Source organism: Metopolophium dirhodum, chromosome 6 (genome assembly GCF_019925205.1).
Source record: "Metopolophium dirhodum isolate CAU chromosome 6, ASM1992520v1, whole genome shotgun sequence".
NCBI lineage: Eukaryota > Metazoa > Arthropoda > Insecta > Hemiptera > Aphididae > Metopolophium > Metopolophium dirhodum.
This window is the reverse complement of record NC_083565.1, coordinates 7,326,511-7,345,794: the sequence shown is the minus strand read 5'-3', so window position 1 is coordinate 7,345,794 and position 19,284 is coordinate 7,326,511. Positions and strand designations below refer to the sequence as shown.

At 28.3% G+C, this 19,284-nt stretch overlaps 1 protein-coding gene across 1 annotated transcript in view; it reads left to right on the top strand.

The window, feature by feature from the left end:
• The window catches only part of LOC132947320 (neuroglobin-like), a 33,771-nt gene extending 15,648 nt beyond the window's left edge, over positions 1–18,123 (top strand). The window contains exons 2-3 of the mRNA XM_061017581.1: positions 7,342–7,573; positions 17,678–18,123. Of these exons, the coding sequence (XP_060873564.1) occupies positions 7,342–7,573; positions 17,678–17,821 (376 nt within the window). The 3' untranslated portion in view covers positions 17,822–18,123. The remainder of the gene's footprint in view (positions 1–7,341; positions 7,574–17,677) is intronic.
• The last annotated feature ends 1,161 nt before the right edge of the window (positions 18,124–19,284 follow it).

Sequence of the window (19,284 nt, the reverse complement as noted above, 5' to 3'; positions counted from 1 at the left end):
TAATCGGCACAAAAATTAAAAACAACACGTTTTTTTCAACATAAATACGTATTAAAATTCTTAAAAAAAATTACAGTAGTAGGTACACGAATACACGATGCGAGAGCCAAAAAGTAAGATGCTATGCGCAAACAACAATTATTGTGACTATCAGACTACGTGAGCAATGGCTGAAAATGATAAAAACAAGTGAAAAATAATATAGTGATACACCGATGCGGGTGCAATTAATAATATTGTACACGAGCGAAAAATTACGACGGCTAATAAGCAATTGCCAATCAGTGCATCAATCAGCAGATAACACCAATATAAATATTTATAATCAACGGTTGTAGTAACGGAATAAGATATGATATATAATGTATACATATAAATCTTAATCCGGTTGTGGGGGGGGGGGGGGGTAATTGGTGGATCACCCCTGCGTGTAGTTGCATTAATTAAATGTTCAACATTTTATTATATGAGACGTTTATAATATAACATTTTAAATTTGTTTAGTATAAAAATATCTCGAGTTAACACATCGAACGAAATGATATTATTAAAAATATTAAATTATAATTAAAAACACTTTAAAATCATTTAATTGTTTTAATGTCTGTTCTCTAAAATTTAGAGTTCACCTATAATTTAAAATTATTATGTTGATTTTCTGATTTTTAGTTGTTTCATGATTCGTTTAATTCCTTAATTAAATATTTTAAAAAATGTAAAGCTGCAGGTGTTTGCTTAAAAAAATTGAAGCATGTTTTTTGAACATTTTTAATTTACAAACATAACAATAAAATATACTAATAAAACACACTTTTTACGCTTCAGCGTTGAGTTTTAAAACGTAAAATATAATTTTGAGAATATTTTGTTATTTTAAAATTTAAATAATCGATAAGAAACCGATAAAACCATTGCAGTATTTTTTGTGGAAAAGAGTAAATTTATAAAATTATAATATTTTAATCCCACCAAAAAACGTCATTTTAAGCCATAAAGCCCTAGCCGTGGTATATTATCAAGCACCTGGGGTATCTAACACAGATTTTTAAAGATAAAATGTCGTTTAAAACAAAAAAACCCGTTTAGCTTGTTAAATCACGTTTCATTTTAAATACAATAAATTATTTAAAATCTCTTCCACCTCATAAAAATATCGCCCTTAATGCTTTAATAATTGATCGGTGATAGGGAAGAAAAATTCAAGTTAAATGGGGCGTATATGCATTTGAAACATATAACGACGTTGTTGATTTGAAAATGATAAATGATGAAAAAAAAAAATTGTCTGAATTACTACTGAATTGTATTTTATTGTATAAAATAATATTGTACATTGTAGGTACATAATATGTGGCATGGTTCTATCACGAAATAGTATGAACAGTATTTACATAGTATCCCGTTTTAAGTTAAATATGTTGAACGTTTTATGCAGGTACAGTGATGTTATTACCTTCGATAATAATTTATTAAATAAACAAAATATATAACACGTCTATAACAAATTGGTTACCTCATAAGCTATAATAATATAATAAATAATCATGAATTAAGATAATTCACTAATATAATTGGTCGTTGGGTCTAGAACCGGTGATGCTGACTGTAGATATTTGTAATTTGGAAGCTGCAAAGGAATACCAAATATCAAATATTTGACACAACACTGCAAGGAATGTAAACGTATGTTTTTCGAAAGTTAAACTGTCAAACTGTACAGAGACATTTTAGCGGAATTTTCATCATTTCCGCAGATTTTGCATTTCACGCACCAACGCCTAATCAAATATAAATTGCTGTTGGTATAAATAATTTATTTTTTTAAATTTAAAATCGAATATTTATATTAATACATGTATCCGACAAATCGTCGTTACACCGTGAGATATATAATGAGTTTAAATTTTCGAAAAAGTAAAGCGTTAAATTGGTTTTGGTGGAATTTAAGTAACTAAACGTTATTTACTTCACTAAACGATTACACATAAATATGAAGTACTATGATATGTAGCTCGTACACCAAGTCATCATTGCCGCTATAATATACTTACAAGACAAGTAACCTATAAGGATATAATATATTATAATTTCAGTACACCATCATATATATATTATATTTTATAAAATTACTTGTCAAAAATCTGAGAAGTTAAAACCACGTTTACTCTATATTCCATACACACGATAGGCCTACCTAAGCTTACCAGAATATTAAACTTGAATTCTTGTTAAGAGCGATATAAATAATATATATCAGGTTGGATGGTGTAAAAACGCTTTATTGTTGTAAAACATATTTAAAAACGTATAAAATCGAATAAAACGGCACCTACAATATAATAATCGGCACACACACAGTATGGGACAAATATAATGTTATGATTTATCTAATCTCCGTGACACTATAATAATTGTTAGCTGGTATCTAATAATAACGGGCGCTGTAAATTATTACAACTTTAAACATATTATTCTTTTTTTTTTTTTGTTTAAATTGATGATTACATTTTCATTATAATGGTAGATTTTCCAAATTATTATAATTTTTTAAACGTCCATAATATTATATTAGCGTTCGTCATTTCTTCGCGGCCACCTACAGGTCCTCTTAGATGATAACACAAATAATGATGATTATAATTTCAATGATATGCATTATTGTAAGATGTGCGTCGGCAATATAACACGAATCGTCGTCGAGTCTCGGGGAAAAAAACGGGTTGGCAGGTACCTGCGTCATAAACGTATATCATTATTGTGTTTCTACGATGTCACTCTATTAAATCCATAATAGTTAAGGTGACAACACGTACGGAATTCTTTTCTTTTTCCCCTCGCTCGTTTGCCGTGTTGACATTTTATCATCGCGAAATACATGGCTACAGTATACGGTTTCGGGTACCTTTGCCTGCGTATCTTTTTGATCCGAATAAATCGAACACGCCAGTGTTTTATTTCTCATCAGTTTTTAAACGTTTCTCTACACCGCGTCGGCTAAAGGGCGCTGTTTCTCTTGTTACTCGCGACATTCCGTTCGAATATCGTTTATCGTGCGAATTCAACACTCTGTGTCAGACGTTTATTGTTGCGAATCGTCAATTGTGAGAAAAATAAATGACGTTTGGCTATACCTCTATAGAAACAAACAACTGAAGCACTTGGCCGTGGCTCGACGACGTCGTCACACCTTTCATTAATAATTTACCTCCATCATAGAATAAATAATCAATATAACGGACTACAATACTACATAACTTATAAGAATCGATTCGTGGACATGAGCACATACGTCACGAACATCACGAACAGAGGATAGCCAATACATTTCTAAATACAAAATAGTGATAATATTAATGATATTTGTGTTTGTCAATTTTAATACAATGTATCAAACATTTAATGAAATATTTAAAAATATTTAATATAATATATCAGTCGGATTTCAATCTGTGACGTAAACACAACGGACAGTTCTGCATTTGCGTGCACATAGATATTATATATTAAACCTATTATCTGCTGATAGCGTTTTCCATCATACCGCACTGTTGCACCATAGAACACATTATACAGGCCACTGATAATCGTCCTGGTGCAGGCTGGTGCAAATGCAGCGGATGAAACACAAAGTCAGTATTGATCGTGACAATGATAAGGTGAACGAGCCATAGGATAGGTCTCCACGACCATATAGACTGTAGAGCTCCAGGATCTCGTGAAAACTATCACTGCACTTGTACAACAACAAAAAACTCCTGGAACATACAATATTAGTGATTTAGTGCAAACTACTGAAACTGGAATAGCTGGCGAAACATAAAAAAGTGCAGCTAGTGCGGCGTGATAGAAAACTCTATAAATATACATGATAATAATATATGGATAGGACATGGACCTAAATTATTCAAATGATAAGCTACGAATGGGGTGATTTTTTTCCATCCTCTATGACATATAATTCGCTATAGAAATTGATAAGCTGTAACGGACACGCCGTGTATAATTTATATGATATTTTTCCATTTGGCCAGTTACAGACCTACTCCCTCCGCCCTAAAAATGGATAAGATTTTGATCCGCAATTATAATATATTTTATTACACGTTCCATTCTTATCAAATATCACGCAATTGATAATTCACCTAATTATTCCCTTCGTTATAGCCCTCGGCTTCTCAGTTCTCATGTGATATTGCGATTAGTAAATGAGCATGGCCTATTCATAAATCTATTTATTAGGTATCAATAATATGATTGTACGAGGTACGACCTATCACGTATGTATAACTACTCGAAAAAATATATAATATTACCTAATTACCTAAATAAAAGACTTTTTTTTTATGTGTGATAACGTCGTATCATACCAATACATTTCCAAATTGGTACTTACATGCCTTCTGTATACTTATAGATTCTACTTACAAGTCGTTTAAAACACAACTTTTCAAATAAATATTCAACATTAATCATTTACTGTCCAATGCAATTTGTCTAAGTACCGTTATGAGTATAACAAAACAAGTACATAAAAAATATATGACGTGTGTACATTAATATTATTTTTGAAAACGATTTATTTGTTTAGTTTTTTTCATGTTATATATGGTAATTAATAAGAAATAGATGAGATAGATTAAAACAAATCAAATTCTTTATTAAATCAAAAATATAATATGCTCTTTACGAACATATTTGTTATTATTTTTTTCTTATTTGAATCAACATTTTACATTATATATATTTGACTTTAAAAGGTAAAATAGATTTTTTTTATTATAATAATCATAATAATGTTTTTTGTAAACTTATTAGATAAAATGTATTATTTTTATTCACACGGGTTCTAAAAACCATACAATTTTATTATTCTATACTAAGATTACTTCAGAGTGCAATGCGTCGACGTTTACTGTTTAGTGTTTACTTTATGGATTTCGTAGTGTTGTAGTGTCTTAAAACTATAACTGTTATATTATTTTACTTCTTGTCTCCAATATTACTGCGACTTATATTCGTTTTAAATTCTGTATGGCACAGTAAACAATACTGTAGAGATTTTCTCTTAAATTTATGTTGTACGAGACACACCATGAAAAACAATAATAATAATATATAGTTATAACTATAATAACTTTTAACTTAGACTATACACTACATTACAGATGAGGTGCTTGTTCGCCGATTTTGTTTCATGATTTGCATACAACAATAACACTGATATTTATGCAAATCTGTAAATTATAACTTATTTGCATATTTCTTTTTATTCAGCTTATGAAGAATATCAAATCTTTGAGGTTTAAATGGTTATGGTCACGTCTGTATGCGTTACAATCTTTAAAAACAACGATTGAAACGCATTTAAATAACAATAGATTCATTAACTGAACTGTCTGGTCTTGGTGGACTGAAGTTTCAAATATATAAATTATTTATGGACTTACAAAATTTAATCTTTGGATGTTCTCTCATTGATTTTCATTGCTTAGCAGATTTTGAGTAGAAATTAATACCTAATTTATTATAATTTAAAAGCGTGGCGCACCACTACCGGAATAGTTTGTTATGATGGATGTGTTTTGTTTCGAATCTATTTCGGTTTAATTAAATAAAGAGTTATATTTAGGACCGGAAATAGGTAGCGATAGACCGGATATTGAACATTTGTCTCACTTCACTCACCTCTACGAAGAAAAAGAACCATGTCGTAACATATTATAAAACGCGTTCAAAAACCTGTGTACAAAAATACAAAGTTGATATCAAGTAACACCAAATAATTGTTTCAAAAATACAATGCATACATAGGTAGTACACAATATTATAACAAATACAATTATATGATTAAATTATAATACCATATATTCACATGATACCTTTACGGTTAGAGATTAGGGTGGATAAATTTTTAAATGATTTAATAAAAATTAATTGAAAACTAACCTCGGTAGTTAATTATAATAATTTACATTTTATCTGTAGTTTGGTCAACAAATAACAAAAAATGTTTGTATTCTATATTTTTCATACCTATTTATAATATTTTTATATCCAGTTGAGCCCGTAGTTGTAAAAACGGCAATCAACTTTAGATTTGCCAATGTCAATCTATAATTTTATTTTTTAATAATTTTTTTTAAATGATGGTTTTATGCATTAAATCCAGTCTAATCAGCCTCACTAATTATATATAGATTATAATTATTTACGGGTTTAATAGGAGAAGTAGAGAAGATTAATCTAAAAATAGATAATACACATTTGTACCTCTCCCCGTTAGTCTAAACTTCAATTAATTATATTTAATAAACCGTCAGCTAAATCTATATTAGATATGCAAATCAAAGTGTTCAGTAAATCAATCCTTTTGAGTATTTTGAATAAAATAATAATATATAATCTTAATTAGTGTATGACTTATAATAATACTATGACCTTATAAATATTTCACAAAGTATAGGTGACCTGGTTAAGAACTTGAATTCTAAAAAAAACAATCATAGTGTACGAGTGTTACACATTTTATTATAGTATTATATACAGTGTATATAAACTATTATACGATACGAACAATATTGGTCATATACTCATATAAGTTTAAACAAATAAATAAAAATCAACATACCAAGTATTTTAATGTTGATGTGCAAAATGCATAATATTAGAAAAATAGATAATCATAATTAACAAATATATAAAAAATACTGTGATCACTGTAGGCGATATTATTATTATGTTGATACCGAATGGATTTGAATCATCTAATAGCGATCGTGTCGTGTAGTGTGGCAACTCAAACGCTACTGTATTATAATTTTACATAATATAGACAAAGGGTAAACAATTTATCTTTCTTTTTTTTTTCAATAAAAATGAAACCTTAATTTATCAATAAATAAATAAATTAGCATAAACGATGGGCTGGATTCAAACGAATTCCCGCTCAATTAGGGTTTTATAATTTATTGTTTGATGCGAATGCTTATTATTGTGACAACGGACGAAGTTAACAACAGGTGCGCATTTACAACACTCAACAGATAGTCAAACGGGCAACGGTTTATACAATTTACAAGGAAAACGATCGCTAAAAGCATTATCCGGTCGTGTTTAGCATACGACATCGACTGAATATCCGATCGCCAATAAATTATTTATATCACGTAAAACATTGAAACGGCCAGAGTGGCGAAAAGTTTTCTCCTTCTTCCCAGTGTAGTCAGTCGGCTGTAACAAATAATCATTCCCATATAATCACCAGTTCCCGGGAAATTTGCAACCCCCGTGACTCGAATCGTGTGACCTAAACCAATTTATTTTTCTTTGTTTTCTGTACAGGCTTTTCGAAGAACACCAAGAACTCCTCCAACTTTTCACCAAATTTGGCGAACTAAAAACCAGGGACGCACAGGCCAACAGTATGGAGCTAGCCGAACACGCTAACAAAGTGATGACCACACTAGACGAAGGAATTAAAGAACTGGACGACCTTGACAACTTCTTTCAGTATCTAACCCAAGTGGGCGCTACACACAAGAACATACCAGGCTTCAACCCAGACTATTTTTGGGTAATGACAATATTACATGTTATGTTTTACGATTAGATGATTGATAATATACGTATGATATAAAAATTCAATACAATAGGTATTTACGAATTACAATAGAACTATTTATGTTTATTATTATTTTAGTATGCTTTCATATTAAAGGCTGCGTTAGATCGGGTAACCTAACCTAACCTCATTATTAGTTTAGTCATTATTTACTTCAAATTTTAAATATCAATCAATACGAATTTATTGTAAATTGAACTTGGTATACCTAAGTTTATAATTTAATAAAATATTCACTAGATAAAACGTTCTATAAAAACTTTCCTACCAATAATATAGAAATTGACATTACCAAGAAAAAACAAACCCCCATCAATATTTATTTTTTATAAAGTGAAAGAATTCGATTTATTTCATGACAGGTGGCGCCCAGCCCATATATAAGGAATAACGACCGCTATACCTTTAACGATTTTGTAGGATGTGGGCGTCTATGCCTGAGTAAATTAAATTTAAAACCATCTTAAATTAATTTATATTTTGGTCATAATATCTATACTAACTGGTACAATTTTTTTTTATTTGGGTGGGGAATTCTTAACTTAACTCTATTACTTGGAGTAGTGTTTGTAACGCATTGGAAATAAGAGGAGAAAAATATTCGAAGAAAAATATTCAATAACTTTTGGCGGGTCGGTGGGTGGGTAGGTGGATGATTGGGTAAAACTATATTCTCTTGCTCACCTGAAAAATATGTCTTGAGCGCCACTGAAGTAATATTTTGTTGTTACTCGTTATAGTTTTTGCTTCAGCTTATGTTCTACGTGGGTTTAAAAGTGATAATATTGTGAATAATTTATTTAAATTGTATAATTTATTGACTATTATATAATAATGAAAAACTAATTTATAATATAAGTAGGTACATCTTGTTATACATTATAGAAATATTCGATTTTAACGTAATTACTTCGGGAAGTTTCCCTAACTATCATATTGTTCATAATGAATTATGTAAAGTATTTATAAAACTTAAGCAACTTAAATAGCTGCTAAAACTGTCTAAACTAAATTTCTATTTCTATAATTACTATGAATATAGGTACGGCACAAGATAAAAATTAGTATTAATGATAGCAGAGTGCATAATTGCTTATAGTATGCTCGTAACTTTAAATTTTAATCGAATTAATATTTGATTTATTTTAACTTGAATAATAATTTAGTTGTTATAATTCAGATTTTTTTTTAGCCCACAGGATTAAATATTTCAAAACTGATTCCCATTATTGCGTGAGATTGATTACAACAGTCAACAATAGACAAAAAAATAAATACATGTATACATCCTTATTCATATATCTAAGAAATAAATTAAAATTATTTAAACTGTATAGGTAGACTTTTTAAAACCTAATGCATTTCTAATTGTACTTATAAATCCGATAAAATGTATTTACTCTTAAAACCTAGAATTTAAAAATAATTATATATTTTTTTGATCGTGGTGACGAATAACTTGACTTAACATATTATTAAGACACATATTATACAAATTTAAATACGCTGTGTCATAAAAATATAAAATCACTCAAAACATTAAGACTGAGGTAATTCCAATTTTAGACAGGGAGCAAGGGAGGTATTGGGTTTAAGAATAATGTATTTTTCTTACCATTAAACACTTTATAAACGTATTTCATACTTAATTATAAATATATATATATACAATGTACACATTATTATAATTACGGACAGCCGTTATCAATTCATCATGACTTACATACTGTATTTTTGTTCCTGAACAACTTATCATTATAATAACAAATTAACAATTATTATTTATTACAATTTTAATGTTGTATCAAATATGAATGATAGTCGATTTAAAAATTCATAAAATTCTGATAACTTTTCTGTTAGTTTTTTTGTAGATTACAATTGTTTCAAAATTCAATCCAAAAAATGTCGCCAATACCAACACACTTCAACTGCTTTTAATATATATATACCCACTAGAGACTAACATAAATAGGGACTACTAGTGTCTATAGTACCCTAATAAATTTGTCATTTGAATCTAAATTGGCCTATTATTTAACATTAAAATAAAGTGTTTTATTATATTTCTGTTTTACATATTATTCGTTAAAATGTATAAATGTATCTATAAAAACTCAGCGAATAAGGTGCTCATTTTTTTCGTTCAAATTAAGTTCACTTTTTAGCAACGTCTTACGTAAGCCTTTTATTTGACTTTCAAAATTTCGAAGTTACTGCATATTATAATATGGTAATAACAAAGAACTTTTGATAATTTTCAACGAACCATGTTGATGATGTTTTTAATACTTTCAAGTATTTGTTATTTGTATTAGTTCAAGCGGGAACAAGTGAACAACGTTTTAAAATATTTTTGAAAAAGTAACGCTTGACTAAGAATAAATAAAAACATACACAATCCAAGTGGTTTATTTCCGTTTACACGACACTACAATAACATAAAATCACAAATTAACAGTGTAACGTGCCAAAAACAATTGTTTATCCAAAAGTTAAAGACAGACTATAATAATGGCACGTTGGCATAGTCATTTTTCCAAATATTTTATTGCCTCTCACTAAGTACATCGTCTTTTTTTTATTAAAAAATTATTTTCTGATAACAATAATATTATACTCAGAATAATTTATAATAAGTCATTTTGATTACCCACATGTAAATGTATATATGACTGAAATAGCAGAACGGGAGAGCCGTCGGTATAGTGACACGACCCGACAGATTAAATTAATAATTATCTATAGGACATGTTCGTTTTGGACATGTCTGGGGGTTATCGGGAAGCGTGTTGAAGGATAGTAGATTAGTTAAAACTGGGTTTTTTTTTAAGACATGTTAACTTTGAATGAAATGAAAGGTAGGTATTATGATTTTGCTAATTGAGTTTGTATTTTTAAGTCATTTTAGAGATTAATGGACGGAGACTATAATATTATAAGGATGGCAAATCAAATTTTTCTTAGGTTGGAAGGTTTGAGCGAAACCTGAATGCCATAAAACCACATTGGTTCAAATGTAGGGACCTAAATTTCATATTTCATAATGAATAGTACCATTAAAATCGATATCATGGATTGAAAAGACTTATGACGCATGTATGTGTAATATGGCGATGAAAAGAATTTATGAAAACTTATGTCTAACGAACGAACAACAGAGGATTGAATCGAAATCGGTCATCAACAAATCACATAATACACGGATGGACTGAGACCGGAAACGGTGAAGTGATAATAAATCGCTCCGGGATAGGCCCCATCTGTCACACCTATTTGCATTTAATGAAACCAGAAGAACTCTACACTCGCAGAATGTATTCGCCATCAGTTACGGAGAAATAAACAACTCTACTAGGTAGCGTACTCGCTTTAAACAATTTAAAGTTTAAACATCTGTGGCTCGATGGCTAATAGAGATATCTTTAGAAATCGATACCGTTCACCGATAACCGAAAAATCTTTGGAAATTATTATATAGGTACCTACCATACATGTTAGTTGTTAAGTATCTAATTAAATAATTAAATACTTTTTTTATTTTTTAAATATATTTTAAATTACATACCTAGAGAAAAAATTATTCAAAAATTCTAATTGAAAAACGACATATTTTTATGGTATTATATTCAAAAATACAAAATACCAAATAAAAATAGATCGTGTATTATTTTATGCCAAACTATATATAAGCATTTGTTAGTTGACCTTTGTCTCCTGCAATAAATTGAATTTAAAAAAATTAAATATTAGTAAAATATTACAATCATACCAAAAGATACACGCCAAAATAAATTCCGATCTTGAAGAGCTTTCTATAGATAAGTATTTAAAAATAGGAATTTGAGGAAAATATTCTTCAAATACATAAGTAATAAGTATATTTATAATATATTTAATATTATGTGAATTTAAATATTTATTGCTAAAATTATTTTAGTTTTTAAGTTTCGTTAAGAATATGAAGATACCTAGGTATTGATAATGAAAAAATTACCAGCTATTCTGATCATATTTGAAATAAAAAAACAAATTTAATTAAAGGTCAATGTTTCGTTTATAAATCTGTGACGAGACCGCGGGTAGAATTAAAATATAAAATACATGCATAATAATAATATAACTCGTGTACATGACGTGCTCGCTACAACCGATAAATCTTAAATTATTATTCAGATACTAATATACCATAATTTAATTTGTATACAAGTTTTGGAAACTCGTTACAAATCGCATTATTCCGTTATATTATTGTTTCCTTTTTGTTTTATTATATTTGAAATCGTCGTCTTTATAATGGGCCATTGAGTAATTTTTAAATCCCGTTTAAATACGACAAAGCTTTTCATCATTAAATTTACATTTTGCATTAATTTAGTTTCTGAAAAGAGTGAGCTAATATTTGTCTAGTTAAACGGTAGGTAGGTACCTACACGAAATAACCCGGCTAAATAGCCATTCAGTCATGGTTCAGCGAGGAAGGTATGTAAATTATTTCGGGTCGACTATATTATCAGGCATCAGCAGAGTTAAAAACGACTTCATTATACAATTATACCTACACGGATACCGAATAATATAACAAGACTATAAGAGTTCATAAACCATTATGGTTTCGTTATTTTAATGTGTATTTTTTTAAGCAATTAGGTAAATTGTTCGAATACAATATTACAATAAATATTGATGTAATATTGAGAATCATCAGCTGTTATAATTTAAGAACCCGAGTGAAATGATTTCAACGGTGATGGCGTTGTTATTATCTTTTTTTTATGAACACACTTTTTCGAGTTTGAAGTTTCTGTGCTTCCCTTTATTATACGTAGACAGAAAATCTTATCTAGATGCGGCCCTTTGAAGAGTTCATTTTTCGAATTTCTCAGTCATTGCTATGAGCTTAAAGTAAAACCATCACTGACAACCAATATGAAGGGGTTTAGGGGTTGTAACTCTCCATTAAATGTCTTTTTTTAATTAAAATAAATTATCAATTTTGGAGCACAATCCCACACAATGGTAAGTTATCTGACTGCCGATTGTTCAGTTGTTATATCTCTGTAACAGCGTGTTGTATATATTTTTATGTGCTGTGACTATGGAAGTATATAAGTGTAGATATTATGGTACTATCCACAGCCACGAACATTACTAGGATTGGACTAATGGCTTATCGGGTGATATATAATGAATTGAAAAAAAATAAAAAATGACGTGCATAACCACATTTTTAATATCTGTATATCCATATATTTGTAATCCGGGGATATTATATCTCGCATAGCCCTATGTAAATATTATTTATTCAAAAAGTCATTCTTCTGAAGTTATTTTCTTTTTTATTTCAATAAAATTAACAATAAATCTATATTATGTTAGAAATGTGTATTGGAAAACTGAGGTTAACCATTTTTTGTTTTACTTTTCTAGTTAAGTTGGTTTTCTTTTTTTTCTTAATTTCATAAGGTTATGATACTGAACTAGGTAATACTAAGGTTCATTATTCATCAATCACCTATTGTGTTTCAATTAGTTAGTATAGATCAAAAATATTCTTTTAAATAAAAAAAAACTTCATAAAGTAAAAAGTTAGTATGAACAAATTTAACTTAACACTTGATTCAAATTTTAAATTTCGCATTTAACAAATACATTTGTTTATTAGCTCAAATTAAAATTTTAGAGCCAAACATAGGAGAAAAAATCAACTTGGGATACCTGGCCAAAGAAAGATAATTTTTAATATTTAACTGCATTTCAATATCTTTATATAAAATTAACACGTTACGTACCGGTACATTAAAAGTAATTTTTTAAGTGAATAATAAAAATAAGTTTATTTAGTATTTATACTTAATGGTCTAAGTATAGGTACGTAGGTAATATATTTTTATTATTATAATTTTTTTCTGGTAACCAAAATTAATGTGAAAATTAATGAATTGCCTATTTGAATTACCAGCTTTTCTAATACAGCAATACACAGCCAGATGAGTGAATACGAAACTACGAAACTTTTAGTGCACTAATTCATCTAATTGAACATTGATTGTTAAAGGTCACATGCATAATTCAAAACAAAAATAACTAGATATTTGAAGTAAGGCCAATGCATTTGTCGTTTCATTCAGAATCTAAAACCGATAGTTATAATAATATTACTGACAGTAATATATTCACAACCAAACTAGAATAACTGCTCACCTGCAGGTACGTACAACAGACAGGTAATTGCCGCTATTAAAGTATACGATTTGTCACCCAAAATATATTGTGTTATTATTCGAAAACGGTAGGGTTTGATGAATTTGTTCGGCTAACGAGAATAATAGCAATAATATAATGGCAATCGTTTTTGGTGCGCACATCAGTAGTTCCATTGTTTTTGGTTGTTCTACGACATCGCGGAACAATTAGCTGCACCCTGTGATTTGTTGATGCAATTACGTACAATATGTTCGATATAATTATGGGTAAAACCATTAGTTTTAACAGTTTCATACGCCATACGAATTGATTTCGTCGTCTGGTTAATCATTCAATATACATAATAAATAAATCATGTATTGGAGCTAACTGCTGCAGAATATTGAATTTTGAGAACTTACAGAAATTAAGCTAATTTAAATTTGTATTTTACCTTTATGATCTATTTTAATCTTTCATTATCATGAAAATCAGTAAAAGTTTTCAATTTAAAAGTATTTTAAGTTTCTATGTAAGTAGGTAAGAATAGTGTATGACACGTCTAAACTTGAAATTCAAATTGATATTAAGTAATAGATAATAGCATTGATTATACATTCAAAGATAGTAGGTATACATTGATTAAAATTTCATATTTATACATTTGAAATTTACAGATATATAAAGTATTATAATTTATAACACATAATATTTTACACACACAACACCTGCTCGCTTTACAATTTAAATTTTAAGCAATGGAATAAAATCCCCATTAAAACACGGACAATCGAGTTACCTCAACATTTGATTATACGTCAATTTATTTTTAATATTAAAACTAACAAAACTAAAATTGAACTGGTGCTTTACAACGCACTTGTAATACACGGAGTCAACAAATAACGGTTTGGCGTCATCATAAACGACTGTTAAAATATCATTCAACAAAACCAATCACGAATCACACAACAATATGTACATATCAGAAACGTTCTACGAACTTTGAAAAAATATTTCATTTTCAATGCATATCTAAATTTACCTATAAATTGTTTTCGAATGTTTCGATTGTTCCGTTTGTTCCAGCTGCAATATTAATGAAATTTAGTTCATATAGGAAATCAGACAGACGTCTCAGGAATATGTTTATAATAAATTCCGTATACGAAGCTTCCGATAACGCATGTTTGTAATAAACTGAGGCAAATTTGATTCATAACTCTTGGCACAAAATATAATAATATATTGACACGCAATCACTGATGCTGAGCATGAGTTGATAACGTTTGACGTGTGATTGATGCCCGAAAATAACAGACCAAAGAAAAACTAGAGAATAATCACGTTTTTGAGGCATTTTGAAACATCAAAACTGAATTTATATACATTTATTGGAAAAAAATCATTCACTGCTATTTTATTTGACAATGCACAATCGTTGTACGGTTATAAAGTTTTTATTTATTTTTAATATATTTAGCAAACGTTAATAAAATAATAATAAACCTAATAATTGTTATAATGAAATGGTATGAAATGGTATGAAACGGTTATGGATTATTCTGGGGTAAAAGTTATAAAATGCTAACTGAAAAAATTACAACGCCAGTCCATTTGTCATTGAGTAGATCACTAGATTGGACGTGTTAAATTTTATTTTATAATTGCTTACCTACGATAAACAATTCTGAGCGAAGATGATGTGACAGTCTCTATAGGTATATTTGTGAGGATATATTATAATTTTATAATTTAAGTGTATTGTTGTAAGTAATTTATTTTTCTATTACAAATACGGTATTTTAAACCAATTCTGTCAAATATATCGCATACATTATATAGGTAACAATGGTTATATTTTAATACAATGTACTGAGTGCTAAGTGTTAACCAAGCACGTTAACCCCCATTCTTTCATTTAAAAATAAACAAATTTAAATTCTGATTCTTAAAAGGTTTTAATATACTTAAAGATCATATTTTCAAAGTGTCGAAAATGTTAGTACCAATTAAGGAACTCCCTGGGGTGATACAAACTTCAATCTTCTTTTTTAAATGAGAACATTCCTAGTTATTAAAATGTTTATATTAAGGATGTAATAGTCCACAAGAATGGTTTTGCAATAAAAATAAAATAGTTGTAATATCGGATCTAGTATTTATATTATACTTGGGCCAATATTATATAAATTGTAAATTTTGATAGATTAATATAAATTACAAACATTTTCAAATTACCATAGCCACATATCTTCCAAACCCATTATCGTGGACTAATGATTATTCTTAGTACACGCAGTTAAATAGCTCAATAACTACTCGTTTGAATTTCGATTTTTATATGTCGATACATTCAGAAAAACTATACACTGAATAATTTACAGTATAAAAAGGAGGTTGAAAAACAGAATTTTGTATCTACACAAAACACTCCTTAATCAGAATAAAAAAACTTATTTTAAAATATGATCTATAAGCATAATATTTAAAATTTCCGAAAACAAAATGTTGAATAACTATATTGTTGAAGTAGAAAAAAGGGATGACCATGCTTAGCGAATCATCCTGTATTTTATATTATTGCTTTTAGTACCGCATGTACCGTAGAGCGATGTGTTGGTATAAATTGAATCGTGGTATAAGAAGCTTAAAATTGTTTTTAATATTTTGGGAATATAGTTGCGTACAAAAAATAACAAATATGTGCAGCGGCAAAAACATTCTACTATTACTATTAGTTTAATTACAGTGAAATAACAAATCGTTATTTTTTGTTTAAATATTTAATTTTGTAACAATTTGAAATTATAATATTATAAATTATATTTTATTATATTTATAATAAAATTATAAATATTAATAGTGCACATGAATTTTCGATATTTACAAATGTCAACTATATTATATTATAATATATTATATAGTATACATTATGAGGAACCTTATAAAGAACCTTATATTGTTATACTTTTTTTTCAATAGAGGATATTAAACATTTACAGAGATTTGAAAAAAAAATAACAAATTCTAAAATTTTATATGTATAAAAGTATAAACAGATCAAAAATATACGAAATATTTTCAAAATTATTTCATCAAGTCTTTGAAATGTTTAGCAAAAAAAGCAAATATCTATGGTTATTAATTTTTCAATTACAACAAATAAATAAAATTGATTTTGTCAAAAACTGGTATTACGGAAAATATTCTTGTTTTTTTTTCCAATTATATTATAGTACCTAATGGAAATGTTCTAATTTGCTCAAAAGTACCAACTAGACCCAATTTGTTACCCTAAACTCTCTAAGTTGAAGTTTAAACCATTTTTACCGCTTGAAAATGTAATGATGGACACAAAAATCAAAAACACATGCACTGTAAAACCAATAATACATCCGTCCTTCCGCTTAGAATTTTAAATAACTAAACAATAATCATATCAATGCATCGTTTTAGGATTAATTGACATTACGAACCAATTACAAAATTAATTTTTAATAACTATTTGATAGGATTCCGATAGGTTATTATAATTCATAAAATTATTGTATTAATGTATTCAAACGAATAAAATATTTAAAGGTATCGTATTGCATTGTTTCTAATGTCTAGACATTATAGCCATTCTGCCATTGTGCTATTTTATTTACAAAATAATGCAAATATCCAATAGTTGGTATAAAAAAATAAATAAACATTTGCTTGAATATTTTATTGAATCGAACTTTGGGTTAGATGAATTCACAATAATACAATAATAACAATTGAATTGAACCAATCAAAGTGTTCGATTTAAAGTTATTTAATGATTTTTATGTCTATAAAACCTTTCGTATGTTATTTTATTTTATTTTATTATTTTTTTAGAAAATTGAAGTGCCATTTTTGGAAGCAGTAAAAACTACATTAGGTGATCGGTTCACAGAAAACATCGAAACAATATATAAAATCACCATTAAACTCATCATAGAGACATTAGTCAAAGGATATACGGAAGCCGCTGGGCCATGAAAAAATAACCACACAGGAGCTTAATGAAATCGTAAATTTCATATCATTACAAAATATGTTCAAGTGACCGAACATAATAATATTATATTCCACTGTCAAACAATATGTTTTATTATGTCATTTGGAAATTAAATAAAAAAAAAATATACGGTAAGCTCAAATTTAATTAACTGAGCGCAATTTGTATTAATGTCATAATGTCAATTTGATTATCAACGTGTACCTATACATATAACGAAATCATATTTATATAATTATAAACATATAAATAAAAATGTGTAATTATTGTTATTGATTGTTAATTGGCTATTATTATTTATTACTATAATATTAAATCAACGTTGTATACATACTGTATGTTATATAGTGACGAGACTAGATATATATATATATATATGTATGTATATATTATATTTATATATATATTAGATAAACAATATGATTTGAATTTGAATTGTTTTTGTTTATTTATTTTTTGATTATTTATATTTGGAAAATAATTGTCTTAGTATTATTCAATTCGGTGTTATGGCTTTGCTGCAACAGTCATTACGCGAACGCTTGGTTGCGTTTGTTTCAAGTGAGTTTCATTACATTAATTATTGTGTACCGTATAATACAGATTTAATGATTAACTATCAACAGAATATTAAGAATAACAATAAAGAACTGATAATTGTTACATGCAATACTATACACACGCAAATACATTTAGGTACCTACACGTCATATTATTATGTTGTGTAATATACGTCTATACTTTCATAAAAGGTTTCTCGTTTCTTTCGCGTCTTGTTATGTTTTAAACAAAATGTAGTTTGCCCGGAAACTTTAGATGGCGACCAAAGTGTTTACAAACGGATTGTTGACCAGTTGGAAGATCTACAGCGGTTTCACCAAGAGTTGATACGAACAGCAGAAAGTGGCGTCAGCGAAGACCCTAAAACGTTCGAAAGTAAACAAAAGGGTATTTTAACAATGTCAACACGAAAAGGTCCTTCGACCACACCCCAGTAGCCGCAGGACCTTATAGCCTCATTAATTTCCCCTCGAGATCTCCACGACCGGTGACCGATTTTTCAAACTTTCCTTGTTGGGATGAAATGCATTTCCAAAGACTTGACATAACTACCCTAAAAAAACCGAAAAAAAATAAATAAAATAGTAGCCTATAATATTGTGTTTGGGTGACAATGATAAATCATGAATGCCACATAAAGTTAAAAAATATCTTGGATAAATAAATAACTCTTAGACCGTATATGATGGGGCGATTATTATTTGCAATATTTCTCTTTTATTATTAATTTTTTTCTTATGGAATTCGCCGACAATGTATGCATAATTTAAAGAAATAAAACTATATAAAAACCTAAGTTTTTTTTTTTATCATTGTGAGTCTTAGGTATTATTTCATTTTAAATATTTCAATAAATGGCAATTATTCTTCGTTTACATTTTAT